The 16,794-nt window shown below is 40.8% G+C and overlaps 1 protein-coding gene across 6 annotated transcripts in view; it reads right to left on the reverse strand.

The window, feature by feature from the left end:
- Positions 1-16,794, reverse strand: part of bcas3 (BCAS3 microtubule associated cell migration factor) — a 327,897-nt gene that overhangs the window by 125,595 nt on the left and 185,508 nt on the right. Inside the window, exon 24 of one of the 6 annotated variants that reach the window (XM_027280628.1) lies at positions 9,872-13,311. The exons of the other annotated variants lie outside the window; for them this stretch is intronic. Coding sequence (XP_027136429.1) covers positions 13,301-13,311 — 11 coding nt within the window. The 3' untranslated portion in view covers positions 9,872-13,300. Of the gene's footprint in view, positions 1-9,871; positions 13,312-16,794 lie in introns of those variants that run through there. 6 annotated transcript variants of the gene reach the window in all.

The following is a 16,794-nucleotide window of genomic DNA, read 5'->3' on the forward strand; positions in this document are numbered from 1 at the left end:
CCAAGGAAATGTTTGGTAGTTACACAGTTTGTTCAATTACTCAGAATAATGTGTCATTGTTGAACGACTGGCCGGCACATTTGAAGAAACACCGTCAGCTCCACACAAGCATTATTTACACATCACAGCACTATGAACTATGACAAGTAACAGCAGATCCTGCTCAGGTAAAAGAACAGAAACATGGTCAGCTAAATGTGATGTTGTGTTGTGCAGTAAAATGTCTCCTGTGATTTATTTTCTGTATGACATTATTAGATAATAATACTGATTTAGTTAGATGGTTAAATCCAGTAGTTTCTATTGTCCGGGTCAGGCCCTTTAAAAGGGTCACAAGATAATTTTGAAAGGATTGAGATGATTAATGAGAGAGGAAAGAAGAAAAAAAAAGTTCTGTTACACAAGTTCTGTCTTTAATCTTTTTTTAATGGTCTTCTGTGAAAAATTGGATCAAATCATGTCTGCCAATTTGACCAAGTTTAGAGGGAAACTTGAAGGGCTGTTTATGCTTTTATGTCAATAATAAGGTTTATAGAATAATATGAAATATTTGTAAGGGGTCTTTGTGCATTATGAGTACTTCCATGTTTTGTGCTTCAGGTACATTTGCTTTCTTCTAAAAAAGAAAAGTACAAGTGGCATTTGAAATGCAGAATGTTATGGACAATATGGACTATATTTTCATCAAAGCGCTCTTACAAAACATGTCTGAATGGAACATCTTTATTATCAGCCAGCTGTGAGCTGATTACCGCAGTGATGATATGAGAAGTGTAAAAGAGCAAACAACAACAGAAGTACTGAGGGACAGTCTGACTATGATCAGTCATATTATGTCTTTTTTTCATTAGTTGTACGGCTAATGAAATGAAACAACATAAAACAAGCTGCATGTCTTGATTTTCTCTTTAAATACAGGTAAGATATGACACAACGTTCAAACTAATGATCATGAAACTACTCTAACAGAGTTAAGACAGATAATCAGCTATACGTGAGATACTCGCTTTTCATATCAAAGATACAATAAGAATTATTGTTCTTTTTTTTTTTGTGTGTGTGTTTCGATTTAGTAGAATTTCCGGAGCTCCGTGGATGTGATTCCAAGTGATAATGAGCATTAATTAGAATTTTGTCTTGTTTACCGGGCTCTTCTTGCCAACACCGGACCTCATGATTCCTGTCTGGATATTCAATTAGACATTTGGGTCTGCATGACGATTTGTGTGGCGTAAAACAGTAGCCTACATTTGAACCAGCCTCAGACTGAAAGATGATCAACTACAGTATGTCAGCAATACAGACAGGCTGGTCTCCCACACAGACTTCTTCTATTAGCACAATTCAATTTTGCAATGCCATGGAATTGCTTCATGATACTTGTGACATCTATAAGTTTAATGTCATTAAAATGTATTGCTTTAATAAAACGAAAAATGATGGCTCAATAACTGCATAATGTTATAGAGTCACATTGGAGACTCAACACATGCATTACATTATAGTCAGTATTATATTCATTACTGCTTTGCGGTGCTGTTTTTATTTTCTTCTTTAGAATGGAGCTTTTGAACAGTTTAAACTCCTTATGCCATTAAAAACATCACTGCTGGATATAGATATGTAAAGATGTGTAAAATATTCTTATCACGTGAATTTGACTGATTCAAGAATTCTTCAAGAAAAGACAAATAAAGAAATATCTTACATAATTTCTCAGAGAAACAGGAATGTGCACAACAATCTGACAAGACATAGTGTTTCGGTTTTGGTAACTTCGTCAAACCAGACTATGCGTGTTAGAGTTAATGTGCTGCAAAGAGGACTGCTATCTGTCCAGACGGCAGCAGCAGCCATCTTTCTGAGTGTAAGTGAGCAGCGTAATGAGTGTTGGGTGGCAGTGTGAGAAAGCACAGAGGCCTCGCTGCGTCTAATTCAACACGGCTGATGGCTAATGAACTCGCAGGGAGGCCTGGCTTTTCTCATTAAAGGTGAGACCTTGTCGCTCTTACATATGTTAATAGGTGAAGGGATTGTAACAGTGCAGGCAGGCTTAGAGGCAGACCTGGAGGGCTAGAGTTACACCTGTATGTGTGTGTGTGTGTGCTGTAAAGTGTCACACAGCTGAGGCTGAGGTGGAGTCTGCTTCGAGGTAATGTGAAGCGATGTCCAAATTGCAAAACTGATTTTTTTTCTATTATGGTTTTCGTAAGAAAGGGGAGGGGTGTTTCCCCACACACAGACACACAAACACACACACGTGTTTGTGTGTCTGTGTGTGTGTGTGCTGTAGTGCCTCAACATATTTCTGAAACTAAACATTCTGTTTTTAACAAAAGGGGCTAAACGGCTTCATTTTGGACACATTTTCGGTACACACACACACACACACGTGACATGACCCTGCTTGATGGCTGCTAGCTGAGGCCTCTCCAACAACACACTGCTGACCTTTGACCTCTCACCCCTCTAAGTCCAAACTCCATTACCTCACAATTACATCCTACAAATGGTTTTCTGTACGACGTGTGCATGCAAGCATGCCTGCATGTGTGTGTGTGTGTGTCTGTGTGTGTTTGTGTGTGTCTGTTGGCTTATGGTGTTGCAGGCCAAAAGTCATAATCATATTTATTTATAATGACAATCAAGCTTCCATACCTTTTGCCGTTCACTTTGGCTCCCTTTTCACTTCTCCTTTCCCTCACCGTTCCCTTGTTTCTTCCCTTCACTCCTTCCCTTCTTTCTTCCATCCTCCTTTCCTTTAAATCTTTCCTTTATTGCTCATTCCTTCCTGCATTACTCTACACTTTCAGAATTTCATTAATTGTCATAAGAATTGCGCTTAGATGCTTCCATTAGATCATATGTATAGGATTTATCATTTTACGAGATATCATTTTAAATGAAGTCATCTCAGACATATTAAAGAGTTAAATCATTTAAAGAAGTCAAAATATGTGTTAATTCACACATATGGATAAAACTGTGTGTAGCTACATTTAGGATGTGTGTATGCATTTCCTCTCGTGCGTGGATGGGAAGTCGTCCAGGGTGTGTATGCTGGGATGCTTACGAAAGAGACAACAGCACCCCGGGACACTGATCTGCCCCGGACCCCAGAGGTCACGAGGGTCCTATAGGGCGCAGCGAGCAGCGAGCCCACAGGGTTGCAGGTAGGATTACTGAACCCCGTCTACAAACACACACACACACAAACACACACACACGCACACACACACACACACACACACACACACACACACACACACACACACACACACACACAGCACAATGGTATGACGAGTGATATGTCAGAAAGCGGCAGCATGTGCGCACACACTCGCACAGACATGGATGGCTTGAGGGGAAATCAAGCTGTCGCCTCTCAATGACCTCTAACAAAAGGACCATTGAAAATAACAAGACAGGCTCTCACAGTGGCAGTTCAAGAAAAAAGTTTCCCTTTGTTACTCCAGGCAACTTCTCAGCACCGCGCCATTCAAACACCAGATCCTGTCAGCGGTGCCAAGCTGGTTTTAAATGGGTTCACTGCACTTTGAAGACACGACTACTGGATACTGGTATCGGAAAACTGACATCCGACTTTGGCACCCTAACCTACAATCTGTTTCGACACTGCATATCACAACAACAAAGAGTGCAAGAGGATATGATGCTTTAAAATGAATACGGTTTCCTTTCGAATGGCTGCGCAGATGATTTTTACATCAGCAGAACCATTAAGTGGTTATTCTTGGATTTTATATGGCTTTATAAAAGTTTGAAACTTTTCCTAAACAGTGCAGTCTCATCCTTGAGACAGGCGTGTGGCAAATTTTCAAGTCCAACTGAGGACTGCCATCGAATGCAGAATACCATCTTAGGATGATGTAAAAATCTTTTTAAGAAGAGGGGTACCAGATTTTAAACTCCTGAGTCAGTCCTCCTTTATGTTGGATGATGGAGCTTCTCCCGTGGCACCACTCCCCATAAGATCTGCATTAAGCTATCCATCAAGTTCCCAACATAGTTTTCCACTTAAAGGCCTCTTTTTGAGCTGAGTCTGTGAGCTACTTAAAGATGCAATTTCAACTTTTTAAGCACTAAAAGGTAAGCAGCTGTAAACCAATACTCTCAACAGGCTTTTCTTGGCTCCAGTAAGAGCAGCGTGTGCGCCTTTACGTCCGACCAATGGTATAGATGGAGAGGGTCATCAATTCTTATTTAAGACCATTCTATTTCATATGACACCCTCTTATTACAATAAATTGACTGGTCATAGCCATTTTGCAACGGATGTCGAGTTGGTGTGCCATTTCCCAGCGGCTCAATTTAAGATAATGGTATACTGAAAAAAAAAACATAACCTTTTTGCCTCAGTAGTTTTCAAACATTCAGTTAGGAATGACATATGAGCCAAAAGGCATTGACGATATCAGAATTTTCAAAAGTGGTGGATAGAAAATAAACAGCAGGGACGGGACAGGGGGTGAAGGAGCTCACGCAAATATCAATAAACACTCCTCTTCCGTCTCGGAAGCTTCCTGCTTTATTTGATTAGGCTGAAGACGGAGGGAGGGTTGGGGGTAAAAAACAGAGCAGTCATGCTCTTTTGCTTTTCTTCCTCCTTTCCCTTCCTCCGCAATCTTCAGCCTGCCCTTAATGGGAATGGGAAGTTTGGGAAGTGGAGGGGAGGGGCGGAGGTGGGGGTGGGGAGGGGCTGCAGCTAGCCTCAGCCTAACCTCCCCCATCTGGACTGGGGAGGGGAGGGGGCGACTTGCCAGCCTCCAGGCTACTCCCAACCCTTCCCAGCTGTTGGCTGTTCAGGGACAGAGAGTCCCCCCCCTCTGCCTAAGTGTGTGTTTTTGGTGGGCTTGAGAAAGTATTTTTTTTTTTTTTTTCATAAACAATTGCCATATCCTCCACCAGCTGCTGACCCCACGGCTCCTGTCCCTGAGCAGAGCTCGGGAAGCAGGCGGAGGGGAATGGTTTTCATTTAGGAGACTCTGCTTTGCAGGGGAGACATGCTAAAGGGTGCTTGGCCCCACTGATGTTAGCACGCTAGCTATAATGCAGAAGCTAGAGATGTTAGCTGATAGCAGCCACAGTGACAGCATGGTTGCTATCAGCACCTTGTGCACTATGGGATGGAGCTGGAGGCACACAGGCTGAAGTATCTTCAATAAGTATCTGACAGAAGCTTGAGGTTGCTAAGGCTGCTGTTGAATTCAAAATAAAAACTACTTTACTGTAGAATTTATTGACTTTTTGACCACTTGGGGGCAACAGAAAAAGTTGAAAACACACAACTCACTTCCCCCTCAGATCTCAAGTACACCCTGAAGCACCAGCTGAACATCCGTTAGTACAATAAGTGTAAAGTTATCACTAAGCACTACTTTGGTCAGCTGCAAAATCCCCTTACATTACTGACACCATTTTTACAAAGAGAGAAAAGTCAAGATTAAGAGACACGCTGTTTTATTAAATAGGGGAAAGTAATGCTATCATGTGAGAACTAACTAATATATGGTACAATCAGCTCATTATTTAATAAGAAAGAAGTCGAAAACGTGTGTGTCTTGAGGGGCATGTTGGTGTCAGTGTTTGATTGATCGTGCCATTGTTACACTTGTTGGGAATGAGAGACGATGCTTGTTTGGTCACTCGTTCAACAAGCTGAAGTGCCTGACAGGAAGTGTGTTAGAGAAGAAGGAAACCCTGGCAGTAGGGCTGTACCTGTGCAACATGCTAATGCTAATGTTAGTTAAACATCGATCTATCATTGAGCTTGAACTGTGAGGCTTACGCTGCTAACGTTAAAAAAAGCAGTGTGGAGTGAAACGCACATAAATGTTCAGTTTAGGACTCTATCAGGTTGGGCAATTATAAAGTTGTGAAAACCAGTCTGTATTGACTCACTGTCGTATAAGTCTTACAGGTAATTAAACCGTACAGTTATTAACACAGAAACACATATGCTGAGAATTTGATCAGACAGGAGTGCATCGACCAACTGATGGGCTGATGGATGGAGCAGGCTCCAGCCCTGTTTAGCACAGAAGCTATGTTTAAACTTACAAAGCTGATATCACAGTCTGATGGCAGATGCTTCTCTGAAAACAGCTACATCTTACTGTTTGAAACAATGCTCATGAGAATTGATTTTGTGGGCTGGGAAAACCAAAACAATTAGCAAAAAGAGGCTAAAAAGCCAAAATTGGCTCCCTATGTCTTGCCCCCACCAGGGTGGTGAGAAACTATGATTGATGACCAACTAACCTTCTTCAAACACGTCGCCTCAGTTGTCCGGTCGTGCCACTTTGCACTTTACAACATCAGAAAAATCAGGCCTTCACTTAACATGCTACTCAACTCAGCTGACACAAGCTGTAGTCATCTCAAGACTAGATTACTGTAATGCCCTCCTGACAAGTCTCCCAGCCTTCACAGTGAAACCCTTTCAGATGATCCAGAACGCAGCGGTGTGCCTGGTCTACAACCAACCCAAAAGGTCTAATGCTGACTACAAAGTGGTCTCCGGTACTGTGCCTACCTACTTGAGCACGCTTATACAGGCATATGTTACCTTACAACCTGTTCGTTCTGTTGTTCCCTGTTGGTGGAATGCACTACCAGTTCCTACCAGATCAGGGGTGGCCCTCTCTGCCTTTAAAAACCTCCTGTAGACCTCCAGCTCTTCAGAGAGGACCTCCTCTCCTACACTACCAACAACTGGACATGTTAAATCTACCCCTTTAAGAATTGTCACAGCACTTACTGCTGCACTAACGCTTTTTTATCGCACTATACCTTGATTGTTCCCTTCTCTGTAAGTTGCTTTGGATAAAAGTGTCTGCTAAATGACTAAATGGAAATGGAAATGTAAAAAGCTCTGTGTAGTTGCAGAATTAGGTGATAACTATCTCTTGGTTTAGTCACTATGAGCAACACTTTTCCCATTACTCATTTCATCCGCTGTAAACACATTAAAAAACAAAACACTGGTTAGTGCAGCTTTAAAGAAATCCTTAAAGAGTTTCTTCCGAGCAACAACTGCAAACCTGAAGTGCGGAGTGCTGAAAGGGAGATAACAAAAGACAGGATCCGCCATCTCCAACCAACACACAAACAAAAGCAAAAACGCACACCTTCTCCCACCACCACGCACCGCCTCCTACTTTTCTGTCCTCAAACAGACGTCCCACTGTATGTGTTGATGAAAAATGGATTGGATGCTTGTTAGTGAAGGCGTGTACAGGTGCCAATGCAGTATGTATATCATCGGATGGCATGTTTGTGCTAATGTACTATGTATGAGGCGGCCAGGACTCATGCAACATTCAGCAGGCCAGGGAGGCCGTAGGTGAGGCCAGCACAGCCTGCAGCCAAAGACGCCCGCACCTCTGAGAGTGTATTATGTATGTGTGTGTGTGTGAGCTCAAACTGAGCTTTCTTGCAGCTGGTTGACGGAACCACACATTTAGAAACACAACTGGGAGGCCACTCACGCTACTGCCTTTCTTTAAGTCATACGCATTGTTACACACACTAACACTGGCCTCGGCACAGGGGGGCTGCATCACACACAAAAGCTGTTTTCTAAATATGACACATGCAAACACACACAAGAATACACACACACGCACACACACTTTGGCTGGGCAGATGCTTTTAGCTTGGGCATACCATTTGAACTTTCACCTCAAGTGTCCAGCACACACCTCCACACCAAACACACACATACACGCACAGAACTGCTCACTCTTTGTACTGGTCTGCTTTGGAATCGCATGGTAATACTTCATTTTGGCAGCACTGTAATTTGGGGGGAATGAGCACTTCAAACGAACAGCAACCCACACACAAACACACACAGACAGGGTTATTGTAAATGTGTGTAACCTACAGTTCTGCTGGGACCAGTATCAGTTTTTTTTTTTCTGAATTCCCAGAACAGTCCAAAATACACTAGGACAGTAATCAGAGGCGCGCTGTGAGGTTATAATTGTTGGAGCTGATTACAAAGTGGAGAGTAATGGCTCAAACTGGGAGAGGAGTGCAATGCCAACTTGTACACAATGAAATGTGAAGTCGGGGACACAGGGTGTCTGCAGGGATCAGGGTATGAGGCCTCCAAGATATGAATGATGCTCATTAATGCCAAAATTAAATCAGTATCTTAATATCTAGACTAAATCTGCATTATTAAACATCATACTTAGTGGCTCCTACTGTCAGAGGTAAAGTTGGATGGTCTTCTTTAAGGGATATAGTGGCATCATTGCTGACTGCCGCATCTGACACTTTCTTTCCGAGTACAAAGAAACTACAGCAGCCACAAAACATGCAGAAAACACAAAAGGCTCCATCTAGACTCAGTGTTTAGGTTGTAAAAGGGGTGGACATTTTCTGGTAAATTTACAGGAATTGTCTGGAAACTTTCCATGGAAAGTTAAGCTAGGGAATTTTGGAAATATTCCAAATTGGAAACCTTGGGAATTATTGAAATTTATAGGAATTAACTGTAAATTGGGGGTAATTTAAACAAACTGTATCATATCCAAACATAAATCTAAACATTTTGTTTTGTCAGAAACAGACATGCAAAATAAAACAATGAAATTTAAAAATTTATTTGAAAGTAGATCTTTATCAAGTTTTAATTTTATTTAACAATATTATGTAGTCCATGAGCGCAAATGTGTGTCTTCTATAGTCTCTGTGTGCTCTGGGCTCTAAAGTGTGGTCCAGGTACAGAAATCACCTGTGCAGGTAGGGGGCGTGGCCTCAACAGCCCTGCAGTAAGCAGTGCAATGTGCATGTGATTGAGGAATAGCAGATATTCAAGTGTACTGTACCTGTGTCTGGTTGTTTTAGTCAAGATTATGCTAAAATATATTTTCAACAACTATATTTCCTTACAAGTTCCCTGTTAAGGGCCAATTTAAAATGTGTATATTCCTGGTTTATTCCCATAAATTCCTGTTAATTCCCATGGAAAGTTTCCAACTTTGAAAATTCCCAGAACTTTGCAACCCCAGCATTGCAAAATTGCAGTATACTGTATGTACTGAAATAGATTAGATTCAGATTTAATCTAAAGTAGCCAAGACATAGCAGTTCTTATTTTCAGGTGATAACTCACTAATAAAAACATAGTTGAATAGAGTCCAACAATTCTTACACACTGGATCTTTAAGAGATGTGAGGAGATAAACTGTCTTTGTCTTAGCCTCTAACTTGGATGCAGACATGGAGCATTCATTTACTTTTTTGGAAAATGTTTGGGATTTTGCTCAGTGAAGCTTTAAACTATCAAAGGGTAGGATTATAAAAAATTCTGTTGAGTACGGAGAGGTAAGAATGAAAACTACAGCAGACATAATATAATGCTAGCAGAGCATGTGAAGGCCAGCAGCTGAGGAATACTTGAAGCAATGAAAATAAAGTCAAAATTTGTATTATGTAAATATATGATAAAAAATTCAAAACATACCATATGAAATAAATGGAAATTTAAAAACGAGCGTGTGTGTGTACATCCCACAACCAGTTATTTATTTAGTCTAAACAAAGACCCCAAAGACCCCCCTCTTTCAAACACTCCTTCATCCATATGTATAAATAATACAAAACACACATGCACACAAACACCATTCTTGGCTCTGATCGTGTGGACGCTGTCACACAAACACACTGCGCCAGGGGCCAACATGATGTGAGGTTGTCCTTTGTCCTCACACACACAACACACAAGTTCGGCGTAATGCTCAAATGAGCTGGAATTGAGAAAAGATGGTGTAGTGTGGGTGGCTGTATGCATGTGAGCCCAGGCACACATTTAAAAAACTCCCAGCTTAAGGTAAAACATACACGGTTTAATGCAGAATGGAGACAGGAACTTTCACTGAGCACAATACAAATAGCATACAGCGTATTTACATGTGACAGCAGGTTTTATACATATACACAGAAATATAACTTTAAGGGTTTTAACTGGTTATTACAGACATGATACAGTTATTGGTTATTGTAATCCATCAAACTAGACCTCAAAGCACTGTACTGAGGATAATTTTATTTGACACGTATGCACAATAACAAATTGAGGTTATTGATAGTTACTAAAAATTGTCAAGTTGGTTAGCTCTTCCACTTTGTGATAAAAACCATAGTCTGTAATAAAAAAAAATAAAATAAAAAAAAAGTGAGAGAAGGCTCCATGCTAACATTTACATGAGAGCTGGGAGCATGCAGCGCCTCAAAAAGTCAAATGAACAATTTCTTTTAAAATTTCTGTTTAAAAAATAACATCTCAAACCTTTTGACCTTCATCAGAACATATATTACTAACACAGCAAAAATGCTGAGGTTTAAAATGTTAGGTTTGTAAACTACAAGGACAGTCATCTGGTGTGAATGTTCATCTATATCTAAATCGATGTAAAACTTGAAGAATGATACACCTCATGTTCAATACATTAATCTTGCACTTTTTCAAAGTTGGTCAGTCAGATATTTTTGGCAGAAAACAGCAGTTGGCTAAGGCTGGACACGTTTCACACATACGTGAACCAAAACAATGAGCTGAAAGACACTTAAATGTTCAGTCAAGTCGAATAGAGTCCAGTTATTTAATGCATTGATAATATCAAAATATTAGTGCAGGTTTAAAGTTGCGATAAGACAAATGAGACTCAAATACATTTTTCATCATTCATCATATTGCAACCCATAATAATACTGAATGATAAAAAACATGACACGATGAAGTCGGTGTCAGCTAGTTTAGATTTTGATGAAAATACTTCCAAGTTCAAGTCCATTTTAATTTTCATATATAATCACACAGGTAGAATCAAATGTATTAAGCAGAGTCATTTTTATCCTTCGTAATTTCATCTTCGCCATGGAAAAAAGGCACAACAAAAAATAGTTCTTGTTTCTTATTGGTTGACGTATAAACCATCACTGATACTTCTGTCAACGGTGTGATGGTTTACTACATCTGAATATGAAATCTGAGGCTATAGCTGTGCGGTCATCCATGTAATTGCCAGCTACTTAGTACTGAGTATTTCCTGCTAGCGTGTTATAACTTCATGGTAGCACACTAGCATGTGGGAACTTCTATCACTCAACATGCTGTAAAGTATATGTGTGACGTCAGCATGAGCAGACAATCTGCTGGGAAATTTCCAGTCTTATCACTGAACAGGAAAGTGGTACTGTATGCATATTAAAATGGGCAGTTTGAAGAGAACAATAAGGAAACACTGCAGAAGGCCCATAATGACACCACCATGTGTACATCCTCCCTCTTAATGCGACCCCTCTTTCCATCTCATCCTGAGCTGGATGTTCTCTATAATACGTGCTTTATTCTCTGCCTGAAGGGCAAACGCTGCTGAGTATGTGTATGTGTGAGTTGCTCCATAGAAAAACTGTACCGTGATACAAGAGACAGCTGAGCCCAGTGTACTTTACCCCAGTCTCTGTTGTCAGCTGAAGGCCAGGAGGGCTGTGTAACTGCTAGCTCACACACTAAGGCCACATCATATTTTTCTTACCATGGCACTTTGAATGACTTATCAATCACCTTCCTCAGGACTTACACAGACTCAGTGGCCACCGCCCCACACACAGGTTAACCTGCTTGTTAATGCCAACAGAAAGCTTCTTCCAACAGTGAATTACTTGGCTGCAACTCAGAATATACAGACCAGGTCAACAGGTTCAGTTATTGTTTGACTAAAAATCTGAATGGGCAAGATGTCTGAAATGACTTTGCATGTGGTTTAGTGGTTGTTGCCAGAGGTACTGGTTCCAGAATCTTAGAAAAAACCCAGGATGTGTACTACTATTTGTAAAGTTGAAGATAACGGTGAGTCAAAAAATGAGCAGATTTTATTTGTATTAATCTATGGACCTTGTTTCAGGTCTAATCATTCTGCAAAAATAAAAATATGGTCAATTCTGTAAGCCTAATAATTAATTCCACCTCACTAAATATTGTCTGGGTCAGTTAAATGTATAATCCTTAAAGGATATTGAGATCTGCTAAACAAAGAGCTCTGTAGTTGCATGTAAAAACTGTAGTTTTGTATTTATTGAGGCCAATTCAGAAAAATGTTAATTCGCTGTTCACAATGAATTAAAAATAATGCTGGAAATAAATAGAACTCAAATAGTAAAGGTTCTGTCTTTGAAACATTTTGTCAGTTTTGGCTTTGATGGTAGAGTCTGAGGGTTGCTGGTTTAATTCCCGGCTCACCATGTGTCTATGACAAATTGCTCCTGATGGCTGTGACGTTGGTGTGTCAGTGTTTAGTTGGTACATTGCGTGGCAGCTGCTGTCATCAGTGTATAAATGTGTGAATGGGTTAATGTGACAAGTGTCTTTGAGTAGTTAGTAGACCGGAAAAGAAAACAAGTACATACAAGTCAATTTACTGAATGATCAATGTCCTGTTCAGGTTCCAGATGACTGAGTGAGGAAACATCAGTGCGTGAAAGCTGGCATGCTGTGGAACTGTGGGGAACTCCTTTTGTCTAGACTCATGGACAGTGAATAATTACGATCCATCGCAAGTTGAGTTTCTGTTTGTGTTCACACGTTACCTTAGGCAAACTGAAACCAACAGCAACCTATGAGCTGTCAGTGTATACTTGGTGATGCACCAAAGGATGCCATGTCCGCCTCCCACTGCCAAGTTTGAGTCTAGACTGTAGACTAACGACAAAGTGAGGCTGTAGTGGGAATGTCATCCATTTAAGAATTGTACCTTCTGTCAAAGTTACTGTCATGACATTAATCATGCCAGTTGTCAGTTGAAAGAACTACCTCATGGCCTTGATAATGTGCTGCTCATTCAATCTTTTCATTGGATTTTCTTTGCGGCTTAATTTTTTTTTTTTCTTGTAGAATACTTTCAAATAGTTAGAGGTTAGTTACATATTTTTATGAAAAGACCCAGAGTGGCCAATTTGTACAAGGCCACACCTGGACAAAAATGAGACAGACAAACATAAAGACAGACAAGTAGAAAGCTGGCCATCTTCCTCTCTTCCTCTCCTCCTCCTCCTCCTCCTCCTCCTCCTCTCGCCTGTCCTCTTCTCTCTCTCACACCAATGATAAAACAATGATTGGGTAGTGAGGGAGAGAGGGAAGGACGAGTCAATTAATGGATGGATGGATGGATGGATGGATGAAGGGGCAATGGAAATGATAGGCATGCTCATGAGGAAAACAGAAAATAATTGAAATGGTCATTTGCAGAGCGAGGAGCTTCTTTTTTTAGGAAAAACCTGCAGGAGACAAACAGGAAATAAAAAAGAAAAAAGTCGGGTTTTAAATTTCTGCTGGTGATACATACAGTGTGTGTGTGTGTGTGTGTGTGTGTCGTTTTTGTTAGCATACTTGTTCTTCTTCAGCATGCATATCCACGGTTGGTGAGGGTGGATGAGTGAGTGAGGCATGCAGCTCATCAAAGCACAGATTGGACGTGCAAGTAGCTACAATGAGCCACCTGAAGATGCTGATGGCTAGTGGTTTGTAAAAAGCGATTCTCTGATTGTCCTACAGCAGAAGGAACTAGGTACTGAATCTGATCCTGAACCAAGTCCTTACCCCCATTACTGAACCAGGTCCTGTTCACCCTGGGACCGAGTTTAAACATTATGGGTGTTTCGGGGGAGTGCAGTATCCATCTTCTTTATAGATCTTGAACAAAATTTGGGATTAGGAACTAGTCTAACAAGAAACTGTGTACATTAGGTTCTCATTGGAAGACTCCATGTTCACAAGATAAGGATGTCTAAGTCTCTTCTCTTTCTATTGTATTCCGATTCTAAAGGATGTTAACATTTTTACATGGCAGCACCATGTTCTTCTGAAAAAGTAATTCATAAGAAATTCTTCAGAAATAGAAACACTCAGACAACTGAATGTGAGAGAATAAATGTTCTTCCTATGTCAGGTGAGCTTTACAGTGCACGTCCAAGCAACGACAAACAACATAAACTGAAAATGAAGACATCCCATTCTACATGAATGGTACAAACACACATTTCAATTTATTATCAGCCAAGAGTTAGTAAGCTGTCACATTTTATGTGTAACATAGGCTACAGAGTTCTATATTAATATATAATAAGAGATTCACCTGTGGGAAACAATATCTTCGGGTTCACAGGGTGCTTGAAACTACTACTAGTGACTTGTGGAGGTCAGAAGTCAAGCCACGTAGATAAATGTTCAGCCGGTCATTGACTGCGAGCAAGCAAGAATGCTTTTCTTCCTTTATGTCATTTTCAAACTTGTTGCTTTGCTGACCTCGGAGCAGAACTGTCATGTGTGAAAGGAGTCAACGTGGAATTATTAGTGGTGGGCGAAGTGTTAATGCCAAAAGAACACAGCCAAAAGAATCCCATGTGTGAACGGGACGTCAGAGAGCTTGCAAGCTGTCTCCTCTCTAATCATGTGGTTGGCTCGGGGCACACGTAACTAAACCGTGGCACACATTATGCAGCAAGGTGAATAAAAATATTACTACTCTTGAATGAGTTGTAGCAGAGCTGCAGGCGGCTGGAAGCAGCAGTGCTGACTGGGAAAACACAACCCCCTCATTTAGTCTGATGGAACTGTAAAGTAGCTAACACACGCAGGAGCAATTGTGGCTGTGTGTGTGTGTGTATGTGTGTGTGTCAGTACGTGTGCTTCATTAGTGTGCATCTTGGCTTTGTGTGTTTCTTGTGTGTGAGTGTAATGGGTACCGTGTGCTTGCTGAGGTCTTGTTTGCCCATCTTAAGTCAATTAAAAGGAAATAAGGCGGCTCTGACCGGCCCGTGAACCAGCTCCCTCAGCTGAGAACATGTCTGCACAAAAACACACATACACACACAGGCACACACACCAGCTAACACAGGGAGGCTGATAATGCTCCACAACTGGCAATCGACCCTGTGCCCTGCTGTGTGAGAAACAATGGCTCTGAGGCTCTGTGAGTGTGTGTGTGTGTTTAGTATGGCATGTCTGACAAGGCTTCAGAGGAAAACTGTTAAAGACAACATCAGACACGAATGCAGACACACATGCACACGTTCCCTTTGTTTCTGCACAGGAGAGAGCCAAAGAACACAGTTGCGTCCTACAGACGTGAACACCGACATAACACGCACACACACTGCACCTTGCTAATAAGAAGTAGGCCTACACACGGAGCACACCGTCATAAAGCCGAGGCAAGTCGCCATGACTCAGAGCTGCCATGAAAAACATTATTATAACAGAATTCTCCTCCAATAAAATGATCTCTGCCTGACCCATCGTCTTCCAGTAATTCTGACTCATTATTTGACTGATCAACACACAGTGTTAAAATTCGGATGCTTACAAACCTGTTTCTATATCAACTCAGAATGACGCAAATCTGGCAGGTACAAAAACTCGGTCAGTCGCAACTAGAGAAGACCGTAGAGGACTCTGACGGACACGTGAGTAGAACGATAAACTCATTGATAATTATAATTCACTTTCCAGATAAGAGCATCAGCAGCCACTGTGACATACTAGAAAACTATGTTTTCATACATGTATAATAACCTGAAAATCTGAATATTATTATTTTTGTTACTTAAAAAATGTAACTGTATATTCACAGTGGGAGCGGGTCCTCTTTCATGCTGGTGGCCATTTTTAAAAAAACATGTTTCTACAGTAGCCCAGAACAGAAACTAAATCCTGACTCTAGACAGAACCTCTCAAGTGTTCTCATTTAGACTAGGAAGGTGAAGGTGATGTGAGGAGATTGCAATGCAGCAATTACACCACTATATGCAACTAAATACTACACACTGGAACTTGAAATCAACCTACACATGTCATTTTAGAGATTTATCACCTCTCGATATGTAGAGAGATTTAGATTATGTATCAATTTAACCTGCAGGGTTGACACTAATGTTTACTTGAGATTAGCTTTACTGAGTTTGAGGTAAAGCAAAAGGTGAAGGTAAAGTCAAACATTGCCACTCTCTCCACTTTTAAATTTGTGCAAGTTCATCTGATTCTAGAAACAAAATATTTCCCATGCCTCGTGTTCTTGAACAAATAATGACACAAACAACTTCCATGCCCACGATGCCTCTTGGGACAGGAACAAAATAGTGCAACACAGTGCAGTGAAGACAGCATCTGTCCTTCGGTCACTCATCACTCCTCTCCACAATTACAGTGAGCCATGTTTTCTGGTACACTGTTTATGCATATGACGCTCATCTATCTTCCTCAGCTTTGGAAGGCAGACGGTCCAGTGTCAGAAATGAATCATGTAAATGGAAGTAAAGTGAAAGAGTAGTAACAGTTAATTATTAAAAGGAGAATATGTAATACTGTTTTTCCTCTTTGATCTCAGCATGTCATCGCTGCTCAAGGTACAAAGGCATGCGGGGAGAACTCACACGTCATTGTTGTGTGTCTGCTGGCTGTGAAAGATTCATATGATTCACAGTCATGCGGCACAGTGTTAGTAATGACATGTTCTAAAAAAAGATGATTCATCAAAAGGTCGGGTAACTCTTTATTTGGATAGTCGGCCTACAGTTTACTGAAGAAACATTTCAACTGTTTCTCTTTGTCTGTCATGTTTTTGTGCCAAACCTTAAGCTAAGAAGTTGATTTTTTTCAAATAATTGATGAGTATCTGTAGGTGGATTTGAGAAATGAAGCCAAAACCATTCAGGCAGCTAATTTCCCCGTCCATGACAACTGTGAAGGGGTGAATTTATTTG

The sequence above is a fragment of the Larimichthys crocea genome, chromosome VII, assembly GCF_000972845.2.
Source record: "Larimichthys crocea isolate SSNF chromosome VII, L_crocea_2.0, whole genome shotgun sequence".
Lineage (NCBI taxonomy): Eukaryota > Metazoa > Chordata > Actinopteri > Sciaenidae > Larimichthys > Larimichthys crocea.